Here is a 16,164-nt window from a genome sequence, read left to right as displayed (position 1 = left end):
GAATTAAAAGAATGGTTTTGTGAAAGATTTACACAAACTTGTGTTCTACAAATAACGCACATTGCTGGTATGAAAATACGGTTTATCTGTACTAACCTTATGAAAAATATTGTTGATTACCTGTGGATTTGGAGATACAATTGGTGAAAACGATGGCAAGACTTAGCAAGGAAAGGTTTAAATTCCTGTCAAAAAATAAAATAAAAAAAAAATAACAAAATTCCAGAACATTATTCAGTTACAATTTCAGACTATATTGATATTTTGAATAATTTCCCATCAGTTACCTTTGTGTAGTGGACTAATGTGTTGGCAAAAAACCTACACATCTTTGTTGCTTTTTGGAAAAGCTTATACTCTGGAGTGCGCACAACTTCCTATGAGAAACAAAGGGAGGAAGGAAGGTATGACCTACAGTTAGAGAAAATTAGAAGTGAAAACAGATATTCTTATCATTACTATCCAAACATAGTAATTCTGTGATGAAAAATACTCTCCAGAGCAGAGTGGATAACCTTATTACTTAAGTGGAAATTCCCTACAGAATTGTGTGTAAAAATAGCTACATGCTTATTTCTAAGTACCACTATAAGAATCATCCGAATACCATAAAAAAACAATATATAAATGTGTAAAAACAATACATTGAAATTACAATAATGCTGGATTACTGCTGCCGATCCAGTTCTGTTGAGAACTACAGTAACTACAGTGCTGGTCTTCTGTACCTGCAGGCCTGCCTGTTGGATCTGTTCGGCCAGCTCAAGACTGTTCTGGATGGAGGTACACAAGTCTTCACACAATGAGGAAGCTATGTCAGTGTGGTTAAGCCGATCTTCTATGAGCGATTGGTACTTCACGCTCTGTCTGAAATCAGACACAAATATTTATTGGACTTCAGTAAATCTAGCAAATATTTACATGTCACTATGTAAAATATTATATATATTAGTGTCTAAACTTACCTTTCAATTATTGTTCAATGTAAAAAAATAAATAAATAAAAAACATTTTGTGAAAAAACACAGCAAATTAGCTGCAAATTCAACACTCACTTCTGCGGCACTAAACCAATTCTAAACTCATAACTAGACTGGCCTAACAGATATTTTAGAAATATATAAAATGCTAAACAAGAAGTTCAGTTCAGTTCAGTTAAAAAACTGGGGCATCTTAATCACTGGTTAATTCTTGACCCTGATGTATAATAATGTGTGTATTTACTTTGAAACTGTTATAAGGCTACATGTAGCACATGTCTCATACTCACTTGATGATGAATTTCCATGTGTTGGCATGTAGCGCTATGTCCAAACTGGATATGATTGTGCATATATCCAGCAGACTGTGAATCACTACAAGTCAAAACACAAAATGTTAAACAACTGTTTATTAGAACTTGCATGGAACAAATGGAACCTGTCTCTCAGTCACCGATAAACATGAACAAACCACACCTGTGACAACTTCTGATACCTCCTCCTCAGATGCTGTGTCCTCAATGTTGATTTTGTCAAACAGTTCCATCAGTCCCTTATGCAAAGAGTAGGCCTCTTTAAACATGCCCTGAAGGAGATCGCCCACCAATGACAGCCTTCCACTGTACATGAGCTCACTGTTCTATAAACACATCCACAACACACAAACAGTATATGGAAATTTACAGCAATTACAACTTTCCTCAATACCATTACTAGGGATGCACCAATACCACTTTTTCTCTTCCAAACCGATATTGGAAATCTCAGAATCGGCCTATACCAAGACAATACCAGTGTTGTACACCTCCAATTGAATCCAATTAGCCTATCAGAAGCTAATTGCCTAAAGGCTTGACATAATTTTCAGGACTTTTCCAAGCTGCTTATAAGGCACAGTTAACTAGGGATGCACTAATATAACTTTTTCTCTTCGGAAATCTCAGTATCGTCTGATACCAGTTTTGTTTTTTGCAAAACTCAGCCACATCTGGAGTCCACAAAGGAGGATGGTACGTTAACTCTATACACTGCTTAAAAGCTTCACTTTATTTAGTTGACCAGCTACTGGAAAGCTTGCTTATAAAACAACCAGGCCAATTTAACTGTTACACTTGTGTAAAATCACCATGCAACAACTGTGTAAGGGGGTTTAGATGGGCAAGGTGGCGTTGAGAACCAGCTTAACAATATAAATAATATTTAATTAAATAAAGACACAAACACACAGGACAGCTGCCAGCAATTCTCTCTCGAATGGTCTTCACCGGCCGCCTTTCAGCCTTGCGCACCCCATCAGGCTGATTGGGGACTGGGCGTGCTCTACAAACTGCTTTATACAGCACAATGAGCTAACAGCTAGCGGTCATGTTATTGTTTTGTGTCACGTTTAAGATGATATCACAGCAGTAAAGGCAGCACAACTATGACGATCAGCCTATAATCCCACTCATGTTGAGGCGGCACTAAACAGCAGTGGAAATGCATGCTCAGAAAAAAAGTTAGTCGAGTCGAAATGATGATTGCATTGGCACAGTACGAATTTATAGGCAAAATTTTATATGTACTGCATGTAAAAAAAAAAAAAATTAAAAAAAAATAATTTATCATAAAGTACCTTGCAGTGCTGAAAGGTATCCTTTAAAATTCGGATGATGCAAGAGGGCAAAGTGCGGATGGTGTCCAAGGAGACAGACTCTTCGAAGGAGCAGACATGACGTACACAGCCAGAGAGAGACTCAAGGGTCTGGACCATCATCTGGTGACAAACACATCAGTAGAATGTTCTACTGTTCCACCATCAGCAAATTAAGCAGTATTTAATTGCTGACTGTACTTGCTTGCAATATAAACAAATTTAATATGGCAGGTGCACACCTTCAGAATATTTCGTAAGAATGCATGCAGCTCTGTGTTCTGACTAGAGAGGCCTCCAATTTGCTTGTCGATTTCTTCCAAAAGACTTGTAAATATTTTTACTACCTGTGGATGAAAATACATGCCAACACACATTTCATTTGTGTTGAAAATTAGAGGCTTTAGAACACACATTTTGGGAATTTAGAGTTTAAGTGTGTAATTTCGGCACCACAAATGGCTTTCTTAAAGTTGTCTCTGCATATTAAGATTGGATAAGGGAAAGTATTTAAAAATGGAAAAAAAATTATCTACTTTAATTGGAAAGTTTAAGTAAATATCCCACCTTGGGTAAGACAGTGGAGAAACATTCCATCTCTAATTCAGATAAAGATAGATGAGGGAGGAACATGCTTGTGATTATTTGTAGGATGTCTGTGGGGGAACAAATCAACAAAACGGGTTTAAACAAATTATTACTTTTTACAAACGCAATGAAGATCTCCACAATATTAGTCACCTCCAAAAACTGGAAACTTGAAGGCAAGATAAACTACATTAAGGTACTTATTTGGCAACTCAACCTCTCTCAAAATATTATAATAATAATAATTATAATAATATTAATAGAGGTGCATCTGAGGCAGAAGGAATGCAGATGAGAGCAGCATTTAAAGTAATGGTGAACTAAAAAATGAAAATTCTGTTCATTTCCTCACCCACATCATCCCAGATATGTCTGACTTCTCCAGAATATGAACAAGGATTTTTAGAAGAATATCTAAGCCCTGTAGGACCATACAATGCAAGTGAATGCAGACTAAAACTTTGAAGCTCCAAAAATCATATAAAAGTAATCCATATTACTCCAGTGGTTTAATCCATGTCTTCTGAAGTGATCTATTTGGTTTTCAGTGAAAACGGACCAAAGTTTTACTCCTTTTTCACTATAAATCTTGACATCAGAAGTCTCCTTGGGGTTCATAATTTTCAAGCTCGATTACATTTCTTTGAGCATCATGTGTCAAGCACTAGGAAATAATCGAGATTGAAATCATGCTTGAGCCTAGAGACCGCAATGGCAAGATTTACAGTGAAAAAAGGCTAACATTTTGGTCTGTTCTCACAAACACCAATTAGATTGCTTCAGAAGACTTGGATTAAACCACAGGAGTAAATTATTTTATGCTGCCTTTTATGTGCACTTTGGAGCTTCAAAGTTTTTGTCACCATTCACTTGCATTGTGAGGACCTACAGAGTGGAGATATTATCTTCTTATAAATCTTAATTTGTTCTCTGCAAAATAAATAGTTATACACATCTGGGACAGCATGTGGGTTTGTAAATTAGTGAATTAAAATTTTTGGGTGAACCATTCCTTTCAGGCAGTTCAGACTTACTTGTGTGCTCTTCCCAGCTGTCAGTGTCATGATGCATAGCGTGAAAAGTGTCAAGGTTACACCAATTATAAGTAAGTAACTTCCTAAACAAACAAATACACGTGTGTAACACCTATATTCATTTAAGTACTTGAAAGTGAAACGCCTCTAAAAAGAGATTCGGGAAAGGATATAACTAGTTTGGGCAGGACAGATTTGAGTTCTTGTTGACAAGTTTCCTTGTTCCACTGAGAGACCTCGTCCAAAAGAGTCACTTGAGACATCGTGGTCTCTTTTCCAAAGCACACCTGTGTTGCAAGCACATTTCCTAATTAAATGATCCATATTGCACAGCACACAAGGCATTAAAGTTGCATGCACCGATACAATAAATAACCAATTTATCGTTGCCATAACATATGTTCCGTGCATTTGCTAAAAGGTTAAGTTAGCTAGCTTCATACACATAGTTTTTTTTTTTTTTTTTTTTTTTTTATAAATATCAAGCATCTGCTGAGAACTTACCGACGCACTCAAAGGAAGAACGACATTAAAATTAGTTCTAATTAAGTGTATGATTTTACTCTAATTACAAGCTACATGTTTTTGTCTTACTTTTGAGTTGGCCTCTTTCTGTTCTGCCGGGCTATTTCTTCTTCTTTGGATTTATGGCGGTTGGGAAACCACTTTTGGTGCATTTCCACCACCTACTGGGATGAGTGTGAAGCGTTGAAGTAGAAGCGGTAAAATTTTTTTTAAAAACTTTAAGCCTAAATTCTTCTATACAGATCTGTTTCTTTTAAATAATTTAAGATAACTTTATACACGTTTTGAAGACTTGTTCAAAAGGTAATGTCAGACAGTTTATACCAAGTGTTTTTTATTATTTCTTTGAGCTGGAATCTTTCACTGTCATATGCAATGCAATTTAGTAGCACATGCTCCACAGTCTCCGGAAGACCACATTTATTACAGGTACCAAATTCATGTTTACCTATTATGTAAAGTGAGCAGGGTTGGGGAGAAATGGAATACATGTAACGGGATTACGCATTTAAAGTACAAAATATAAGTAACTGTATTCCACTTCAATTACAATTTAAATAATTGGTATTTAGAATGGTTACATTCAAAAAGTATTTTGATTTCTGAAGAGATTTCTTTGCATTTTATTGTAATTTGTTTCATTTAAAATTTAGTCCTTTCAGATGGAAAACATTTATACTTATAAATGTTGTGATCCAAAATGCATTTAACAGCGGTGAAACAATTTCTGATGTGTTTCATTCATACAAGCAGACAGAGAAGTTTGGAGCAGAATAAATATAAATAAATTGTGTAAATTGACAGCTTTATGCTAAGCTAAAATGTTATTTCATGCCATTTTACATGCACATGTTACCATCACATTTTTTTTTTATCAAGAAAATTCACCTTAGATCATCATTTTTTTTTTTTTCTAGTAAGACCTTTGATATTAGGGCAGAAATCATATTCTTCATCATTTTTGTATTTTTTTTTTTCCTGTAAAAATATCTAAAAATCCTTAAAACAAGATCAGTTTGATTTATCTTGTTTTAGAAACAACACTGCATACGATATTTAGTTTTTTCAGAGAATGTATTTTTGATACGTGTATTTTGTCGTACAGTGTTTTTATAGTCAAAACAGGTGAACCAGTGCTTCTACCAGTGCTGAAGAAGTAATCCAAATTATTTAGAATAGGTTTTCTGACCTTGAGTAATCTATTAGAATGTTACAAATTACATTTTACAGCATGTATTCTGTAATTGAGTACATTTCAAAAGTAACCCTCATAACCGTGCCCATTGCCATAGTTAATCGTTTCATAACCAACTTGATTATGGATATTATATAGATGTCATTCCTTTATACCCTCCACTCCAACATGAGCAGGTACCTATAAGACAATTATTCTTAGCTGATGTATTATGAACAAACTCATGATACAAAAAAATGATTTCCAATAGAATGTCTTGCCTAAGATGAGGATTTGCCATTCCTGTAAGTGCTGAATATTAGTCAAATCACAACACTTATTGGATGCATTTCTTCCACCCACTGTTAAGTCAACTGAAAAGAAATCATTTCTGCTGTATAGACAAAATATTTGATGTTCTTTTAGCAAATGTATATTTAAAATTAGGAATGAACACTGCTACAGCTGTGCATCCAGAATCAGGATCTTTTGGACCATCAGTGTATACTTTTCATACTATATCCTGAGCAACACACCTTTGTTCGTCATCAATATTCCATATCTGGAGATCAACTGATGGCATTGGAAAAACCAAGGGAGTGACACAGGCACAGTTGGGCTAATATCAATATTGTGTATTTACGTTGTGCCTCCTTGTTTGCGGTCCATCCGTTTAGATTCATATTCAGAGCAATTCTCAAATACCTTTTTAACAGGATAAGTAAAATGACCTTTAGAAAACTTTGGAGTCTTCTGATGTCTAAAAGGCATTTCTCCCATCAATGCTGCTATAGGTGACGAGCTAAAAGTACCACAGCATACTCAAAGCTTGAATAAAATCACATTTCTTTTTGGTCAATGATGTTGACCTAGATTACTAAACTGCCAGTCAACTGTTTATCTACTCAACGCACAATAATTCTCCTTAGTGAATGAGGTTTGTCTCCATAGTAGACTCCTGGCAAACACAACAAAACTTGTCATTTTCTGAAAATGTAGCGGTCAGTTGGTCACACGGTCTGGTTAGCCTCCCAGCCAGATGTCCCAAACCAACTGACCAGCCAGCATCAACCAGCTTAAGGGTTTTCCCAGCAGGGAAAACCATGGCATCTTTGAATGGAGGCAAAGCTGGAGAATGAGAGTTTAGTACTTTGTGGAATTAGGCAGACGCTTGAATTCATGTGGTCCGCATTTGTAATACACCAGCTCAAGTATAAAGTCCCATTTTAGATGTCCCCCAAACAGTGGCCCAGTTATGAAGCACTCATCTTGAATCTTCCAAAAGAAGATCAGTAAAGACACGCAAGAGAATTACTTAGACAACTTTATTAAAAGGCTACAACTGTTCACACATTTACTTTGTTTGCATCCCAGACCTGGAGAGGGGGGTAGGAGATAGAGAATGTCATGTCTTGAAATCATGGTAAATCACAAAAACACTAAATCCATCAAGACTCATTTGCTTAAAAGAGCATGCCTTATACTCATTAGCAGCAGACTAAGCTGCACTTGCTTTCAGAAGGCAAGTGATATAAAGCTGCAGAGAAAGGCTAATTTTAGTTTCACAACCAAATGCCAAAACATGCTCCATAACCAATTGCAACATATACAAAACCAATGCTTTGCTGCTGGACCCTGAAGGTCTCCAGTTGAAATTGCAGAATTTCAATTTCATTCAGAAGCGATCATCCCTAATAAGACCAATTCCCTTCGATTAATTTACCATAACACTGTGGGAGCGTTGGAAGTTTGAAAAGTGTGGGGCTCAAATATTCACTTTTCAAGTCATTTTACTTGGAAATTCTGTATGCCCTTACAGCATGGCTATCATGATTGTTTTTCCTTCAAAGGCATCATTTATGCTGAACGCAGGGGTGTTCACTCAAAGGGGAGAGAGATTGGCTTGTTAGCCCCAGAAGTTAGTTAATGATCGTTAATACAGTAACCACACTATGAAGCACCCCAAAATAAGTTAATTAAATCATTATTAGTTATCTTTTTTTGAAGGGCTCTTAAAATTGTGACAAACTTATGTTGTTACCAACTGCAAGGAGTTCTATTTTGCGAACACTAACGGATGGCTATCTCCTGGTATTTTTGAGCTCCTCAGCTCAACTTGCCCACAGAATCAAAGCAAAACTGTATGAATAAAACATGCTAAAACATTTCCTACTGTGCTTCAATATTTTTTAGCTATTTTGATACATACAGTATTTGACCCTCAGGTTGAAGCACACGTTATGCGTGAGTGCGTCAGGAAAAAAAAACCTATTAAACTGTACATGATTAAAGAGTATTTCTTTTATCAATTTCCACCACTTGCAACAACATCACATTATGATGACTGCAAGACCTCAAAATACTCTATATATCTTTATTATTTGTAATTTAGCTGATGCTTTGGGTAGACAGTACACTTGCTACATTTACATTTCTGCATTTGGCAGACACTTTTATCCAAAGCAACTTACAGTGCACTTATTACAGGGACAATCCCCCCAGAGTAACTTTGAGTCCTTGCTCAAGGACACAATGGTGGTGGCCATAGGGATCAAACCAGTGACCGTCTGATTAACAGTTAAGTGCTTTAGACCACTATTTCACCACTACTCTGCTAAAATTACCAAACCAAATCTTTAGATACTAACTACAACTAAAATGTTTATGTCCTACAGTATAAAATGTACTTTTAGATGTGTAATATAAAAATAAATTCTACATCAGACACTAGTCTGCATTTTAGTCTATGCGTCTATTTTCAGAGCTCATGCAACATGATGAAAAAGTTGATAGTGAATCCCTCCTGGTATGTTATATTGCTCAATAAATAACTAAAAAAGGAACCAGTGTTCCTGTAAAGTGAGTGCAGGGACAGGGAGCCTATGGTCAACACTTCCTGCACACATCAATGAAATGACCATAATACAGTTGATGTGTTTACCACATGGGTTGGGTCGCAAGTGCTTTTGTCTAGAGAATAGGAAAGGTAAGAAAGGTTGGCTGCTACTATTGTTTTAAATGACTTGTTACACCTCTATGCATATAACATCCTTGACGGTAAGTGTGAAGACATGCACCAGCCACATGCTAAAGGAAACAGAAGCCATTAAGAGAAGGCTATGATGGTGATAACATCAGCAGGAACTTCCAAATACAGTGGCATTTGTTCAAATAGACTCTAAACATGTCTCAGGAACATGGGAATTTCACAGTGAAAATGGGACTCAATTAATCACAACATTCATAGAAAATGTATTTAATACAACACAATAACTACTTTGAATTTAAATAAATAACGAAGGCTGAGGCATTGACACAGATCCAAATATTTTAACAAAATACTTCAAACTAATTAAGAAGGTCATTGCAAAAAGACAAAACGTTTGCTACAGTGTCTACTGTATTAATATAACTTTCTTAGATCTATGAATAAGAAAAACACTATTTAGTGTAAAAATAGATTGTTTGCACAGTATATAGCTTACACACTGTCATAAATGTACTTAATTACACAATCAATGTGGTGGTCTATGAATGACTAGAGGTGCTTGGGCTCTCCTTTAACCTCATAACCCTCCATAACCCATAACCAAATCCCTAATACAGAAATTACACAATGTATTTGTTAAATTTATAAACTGAGATCAATTTGCAGTGTGTTCTACTGAAAATTACATACATGTACGCAACTATATGTCTATAATTGTATGTAATTTGCACATTAGCCTCTATAATTTTAATGATATTGTTAGGGACAGTGTAGATTTACCAGCAAAAACATATGAATCTATAAAATATTTGTGCTCGGATCACAGAGAACATTTTCCCAGTACAGTCCAGAGACAAGTAAGCTAGACATATCATGATTCATACAGATTTTCTTTCATCTATTCCTCATCTCTAAACAGACACATTCCGTGATGGAGACAGGATATGTTTATCACTGTGCATTGCACATGCACAGTTCCTGTGCAGGTTAGACATCACAATGTAGCGCTATCAAGGTCAACGATCTGAGGTCTACTTTATTCCTGCTGACAAAGGATTTCTGGTCATAGTGTAATTTGAGTAATTTTTTTCCAAATAAAAATATAGCATAAAATGTATATAAAGTGTTATCAAACTGTAAACTTTCCAACAATCTCGAACAGATAATCAATTCAGTGCCTAATTTAGTCTTTAATTCCATAATGACTTCATAGTCTTTGAAGACAGACTTTAGCTTTTCCAATGTGACAGCATGGTCAGCCTTGCCATATCCCTAGAAAAAAATGCTTGAGACCATGTCTTTAAAAGCAGGTTCTGACTCGAAACTTACTGTATGTTAGATAGGTCCACAAAGTTCCATGTATGATCACCAAGTACCTGCATAACAAACACTAATTATGTATTGCTATTTGTGATATAACTTAACTCATGTTATTTTAATTCTAAGTGATTATGCATTTTTGTATTGTAATGAGGAGTGTATAAGTCCAAAGACTTTCTAACTTTTCCCTCAAAGAGGAATATTTAAGTTCTTTCTGTAAGTTGTGTAGTATTTACTGCATTCTTTTGCTACTACCTGACATCCAATTTCAAAGAGCATGTGTGCATGCTTTTAGTGCTATTTTGTAGCTGTAACCAACTGCTGTAGCCCATTTTATGTAACCCTCCATTCCATACACCTAAATGGTTATTAAATGTTAAAGTCAGTTACCGTTGACTCCCCAAACACTCAAAGTATCTTTTCTTTGCTGTTGTGCTCAATCTTGCCCCCTCCAAGAAAACTACACTCCTGTCTCAAAGCCTCCACTTTTTCAAAAATGTGATCTAAATAAGAAAATTTTAAATTGATGATGTCTTAGCTTGACTCGACACTGAATCATTGGTTGAAGCTTTAAATAAATCTTGTACTTTTGCACTTGATGACGTCGCTCCTTGAGGCGGATGGGCAACATGAGTAGAAGACCACATCGGGTTCCACTTCTATCAGCCAAGAACAGAAAGCTGATTTTTTAAATTTCTTGAAATTTTATTCACTGAACTTGTATAGTAATACTGTTTCTCTGTTATCGTCTTGGTTATTAATTTAACCTCCGTTCCTTGATGGAAGGAACGATAGATACATTGTGTCGACGAAGTGACACTAGGGGTCCCTCTTGGGAGCACCATTAATCTCTGATCTTTTGAGAAAAGGTCAATGAAAATTGGAGAGTGGAATTTGCATGCCACTCCCCGGAACATACGGGTGTAAAAGGAGGGAAAATGCAGCCACTCATTCAGGTTTCTCATTGAGGAGCCGAGACAAGGTCCCAGCCATTTCAGCGGGTAGTTTAGAGTCGAGGCAGAAGGGACACAACATCTCGTTCCCTCAAACAGGGAACAGAGGTTATGTTAGTAACCGAGACATTCCCCTTCTGTCACTCACTCGATGTGTCGATGAAGTGACACTAGGGGTCCCGATGGAAAATGCCACAACTACTGAACTGTTACGTGGACTGCCGGTGCGAGGCAGGCAGAGCTCTGCGTACCTCGTAGCCAGCACACCAGGCTGTCACGTAACTACCCCCAATGCACTGGTAGGCTTCAAAACGGTCCCCTGCACCTCGGGGACAAGTTGACTGCTCAGAAATTAAGGACCAGCTGACACAGCTCTGGCCTTCTCTATTTTTTTCTCCTCAAGAAAGAAATGAAATAGTTCAGCTGGGGGCCATATAAGGTCCATGTCGGAGAGTGTCCCTCCAAAGAGGAGAACACTGTGGAGACCACGCCCCACCCAGAAAGAGTGGGGTGGGGCTTTAAAATTGAAATACAACACATGTTCTTACCGAGTACCTCTCAGGTCAGAAGCACGACATGTGGAAGGGTCCCGAGGTAGATCCTACACAAGGGGGGAGGAGTTACTACAAGACATGGTGACCGGAGGCAAAGGAGCCTCTGGAAAGGGAGATACGGTTTTTCGAACTTATCTGTTTGTGTCACCTGATAACACACGGAATGAAACTGGCTCAACCTTGAGGTTGTTAAATCTTGCAAAGACCCAGCCCGCTGCTCTACAGATGTCTGCTAAAGAGGTGCTGTTGGTCAAAGCCCAAGAGGCCACTATGCCCCTGGTAGAATTGGTACGCAGCCCAGTAGGGCGATGGCATCAATGACCCAGTGAGTAATCCTCTGTTTGGAGACAGTGCTTCCCTTCCGATGTCCACCAAAGCAGACAAAGAGCTGCTCAGAGCTTCCAAATAGATGCACAAAGCACACACCGGACACAGCAATGCTAAGGCTGAGTCTGCCTTCTCCTGGGGCAGCGCTTGCATGTTCACCACCTGATCCCTGAACGGAGTCATGGGAACCTTGGGCACATAGCCTGGTCGATCCAGACCAAATTGCAGGTACGGTTCACTGACAGTGGGAGGATTGCTGGTAAGCAAACAGGTCTACCTGTGCTTGACCGAATCGACTCCAGATCAGCTGGACCACCTAAGGGTGGAGTCTCCACTCTCCCCTGAGTACCACATGCCATGACAGCATGTCCGCTGTTCTGTTGAGGTAGCCTGGGATGTAAGTGTCTCACAGCAATTTGAGTCGCTGCTGACTCCAGAGGAGGAGACGGCAGGCAAAAGAAAAGGGAAATAAAGATTCCCACCCAGCCCTCCACCTGGGGAAGGAGTGGTCTCCTCACCAATCTTTGAAGCGCAGCTACCGAACTTCCTGGGCTGCCCAACTCAGGGTCGATTTGAAGCCGTCCTTGGCAGCCGGCCATGAGACGGGTGGCTTCTGCTTCCTGTGGGAGGCTTCACGCAGGGGCGGAGCCAGTGTTGTCTCTGAAGGAGGACGCCCTTGGTGACGAGCAGACGGGGTTTGGGATCTAGAGCCGTGCCGGGGCAGGATGTGTTGGATAGCCTCTGTCTGCTTCCTCACCTTCGAAAACTCCCGGGCAAAGTCTCAGATGGTGTCGCCAAACAGGCCAACCTGGGAGATGGGGGCATCAAGGAAACAAACCTTGATGGCCACTCTCAACCAGGATGAGCCAAATGTGGCTTTCCTGGACCACAAAGGTGCCCGAGAGATCGCGCCGTGACCTTCGTCGCCCGGAGGGCGAGATTGTTCGACAAGCGTAGCTCCTGCATCAATCCCAGGTCAGGACTACCCTTGTGCAGCTTTTGAAGTGCCTTGGCCTGGTGCACCTGCAGGAGTGCCATGGCATGCAGGGTGGAGGTGGCACGTCCAGCAGCACCGTAGGCCTTAGCCGCCAGTGACAAAGCCTACCTGCCCTGGACGGTAGTCTTGGACAGCTCCACCAGGTGGCTTTGCTCTGCGGGCACAAGTGCACCGTGACCGCCTGATCCACCTGAGGAATCACAGCATACCTGCCAGCTCTGCGTCAGCCTGCGATTCATATTCTCGCAAAAAGGACATAAACCATCCACAAATGCAGTCTTCGCATGGGAAGCACCCAGAAACATGAGACAGCGATCTTGGCCGTCAGAAGTGGAGAGATAACGACCGCATCCAGGAATAACACACAAATGAAAAGTTATCTTGAAAAAGATGCTTTTGTGAGATAAAAAATATTAAATATTAAAATATTCTCTTTATAGTAAATATTCTCTTTTAGGAGAATAAGCAGGAAAATCAGCTCTTTTACTGTTGAAGCGCCCAGGGGTGATTCTCTACACAACACCAGTGCAAGAGGAGGAGAACCTCTGTAATGTGCCGTAGAATCCAACAGCTCGCAAGAGCGAGAGATGAAAATGGCTTGGCAGAGTAGTTTCAGCTCAGTGAAATACAACCGCTCCGCTCCGAAGAAGAAATCTGAATGAGTGGCTGCATATTCCCTCCTTTTATCCTTTTAAATTCCACTCTCCATTTTTCATTGGCCTTTTCTCAAAAGATCAGAGATGAATGGCACTCCCAAGAGCGACCCCTAGTGTCACTTCATTGACACAACGTCGAGTGAGTGACCAAGGGGGAACTCAGTCACACCACCACTCTTCCTTTTAGCAGATCTACAGACTTTCCCTCCCTGCTAAATGTGTATTATCAAAATAGTGTTGCTAATAGAAATCCTTATTGTTTTTATATATATATATATATATATATATATAAAAATTTTTTTTTTTTTTTTGTCCACCTAAAATAAAGTATTATTGGACTTCTGAATGAGGTAAGTGTTACTACAATTTAGGGCAATTTAGTAGAGTATCATCTGGAGTAGGTCTGCTATCAAAGTCCCTTAAAAGGAAGTCAGGTACATACTCACCTATACTCTATAGTGACTCTAAACTCTCCCCACTACTCTTCTTCCTGTACACAAATGACTGCACCGCCAAGGACCCCTCTGTCAAGCTCCTGAAGTTTGCAGACAACACTACTGTCATCGGCCTCATCCAAGATGATGACGAGTCTGCATGCAGAAAAGAGGTTGAACAGCTAGCTGTCTGGTGCAGTCAAAACATCCTGGAGCTGAACATGCTCAATACAGTATGATTTTGGACTTCAGGAGGAACATCCCAACATTGACCCCACTCACCATTCTGAACAGCACTGTGTCATTCAGTGGAGTCATTCAGGTTCCTGGGCACTACCATCTCACAGGACCTGAAGTGGGAGACCCACACTGACTCCATTGTGAAAAAGGCCCAGCAGAGGTTGTACTTCCTTCAACAGTTGAGGACGTTCAACCTGCAACAGGTGCTGCTAATCCAGTTCCACTCAGCAGTCAGTGAGTCTGTCCTATGCACTTCAATAACCATCTGGTTTGGTTCAGCTGTGAAATTGGACATAAGAAGACTACAAAGGACAGTTCGGACGGCTGAGCGTATTATTGGTTGCCCCCTGCCCTCCTTTCAAGAACTGTACACTTCCAGAGTGAGGAAAAGAGCTGGAAAAATCACTCTGGACCCCACTCATCCAGCCCACTACCTTTTTGATCTGTTGCCTTCTGGCCGAAGCTCCAGAGCACGGAGCACCAGAACCGTCAGGCAGAAGAACAGCCTCAGCCCCACTGAGCAATAATTATGTGCAATACACAACTTAGTCTATTTATAGTCTATTTATATTTATCTTACATACCCTAACTCTTCTGGTATTACATTCCCTTGCACTATATCACAATAAGCAGATTCTATACTGTCACTGGTACTGTAACTAAATTTATTTGTATTTAATTCTGATCAGAAGCTTTCCATTCCACCCCTACAACTTTCCAAATAAAAATAATAGCTGTCATCCTCACAGAATTTGAGCATTCTTTGAATCATTTAAAAAATATATATATTTAATTGTATACATTTGTAAAAGCTTTAAATCGGTTATCTCCAATTAAACGAAATGTTTTAAATCAATTATTTATAAATAATAAAAAATGGTTTTGATAAGCTTTTATTAACTTTTATGAACATTTTTGAAATCTTGTTCACATAGAATGGACTGTTGTAGCTATGTAATAAGGAAACTGGTACAACACTGTGAAAACATTTTAAACTGAGTGGCATCCAAGAATGGTCAAGGGTCAAGAAGGGGCTCCCTGAAATCAAGCTGTAAAAACGCAGATTTCACCACAGGAAACTAATTAAAATGATAACTCTTCAACAAAACAACCTTGAAATATCCAAGTCTTCAATGCAAATCAACAGGTTTGTAAAAAAACAAACAAATTTAAACATTTGAATGGTCCACAAGAAGAAATGGGATCATACATAGCAAAGCACATCCCTGAAAATCAACAGTACTAGTGAATGTATATTGGATGTAGTTATTATATTAATCTTTAACTTTTACATTAAATGTTTTTATATTAATAAAAAATTATTACTGTCAATATAAAATCAGTAATGTCTGTAAATGATACCATTAACATGTGCCTTCCTTCTCAGGTTGTCTCATGTACAGTTTCTACTACTTCTGTATGATTTCAGTTTATAGACTTCATTAATTGTGTTAAAATTGTATGGTCATACTTACATAACATGGCCTTTACTGAGTTTCTTAATTAAAAAACAATGCTTAAAAATACAACTGGGAATTTACTGTTAAGGTGCCAGTGGAAAGGTTTCTGTCATCATATCAACGTCTAGACGTGCACTTAGCAACCCAATTTGTCTTTTCCTTTCCTTCATAAACTGAGCTGAAGATAATGCTTTACAGGAAATATGAGCGTTTCTGGCATTATATCTCTGTGATGAATACTTCCCAAAAGGGTCATTCTACAGAAATGTCCACTTTTGAGATAGAAAAATGAGAATATAC

General features: G+C 38.7%; 1 protein-coding gene across 3 annotated transcripts in view; it reads right to left on the bottom strand.

Moving 5' to 3' along the window:
• Positions 1-14,308, bottom strand: part of firrm (FIGNL1 interacting regulator of recombination and mitosis) — a 29,600-nt gene extending 15,292 nt beyond the window's left edge. Inside the window, exons 1-11 of one of the 3 annotated variants that reach the window (XM_052099053.1) lie at positions 4,830-4,866; positions 4,409-4,522; positions 4,236-4,275; positions 3,181-3,269; positions 2,856-2,960; positions 2,596-2,736; positions 1,458-1,620; positions 1,271-1,355; positions 729-867; positions 288-377; positions 121-185 (exon numbers count right to left, since the gene is read on the bottom strand). In XM_052099053.1, coding sequence (XP_051955013.1) covers positions 121-185; positions 288-377; positions 729-867; positions 1,271-1,355; positions 1,458-1,620; positions 2,596-2,736; positions 2,856-2,960; positions 3,181-3,269; positions 4,236-4,275; positions 4,409-4,498 — 1,007 coding nt within the window. In that variant the 5' untranslated portion in view covers positions 4,499-4,522; positions 4,830-4,866. Of the gene's footprint in view, positions 1-120; positions 186-287; positions 378-728; positions 868-1,270; positions 1,356-1,457; positions 1,621-2,595; positions 2,737-2,855; positions 2,961-3,180; positions 3,270-4,235; positions 4,276-4,408; positions 4,523-4,739; positions 4,867-14,176 lie in introns of those variants that run through there. The other 2 variants (XM_052099054.1, XM_052099056.1) reach the window with 2 other exon arrangements.
• Positions 14,309-16,164: the final 1,856 nt, after the last annotated feature.

This window comes from Xyrauchen texanus, chromosome 30, assembly GCF_025860055.1.
Source record: "Xyrauchen texanus isolate HMW12.3.18 chromosome 30, RBS_HiC_50CHRs, whole genome shotgun sequence".
NCBI lineage: Eukaryota > Metazoa > Chordata > Actinopteri > Cypriniformes > Catostomidae > Xyrauchen > Xyrauchen texanus.
Note: the sequence above shows the minus strand (reverse complement) of the source record. Positions and strands in the feature narration are given on the sequence as shown.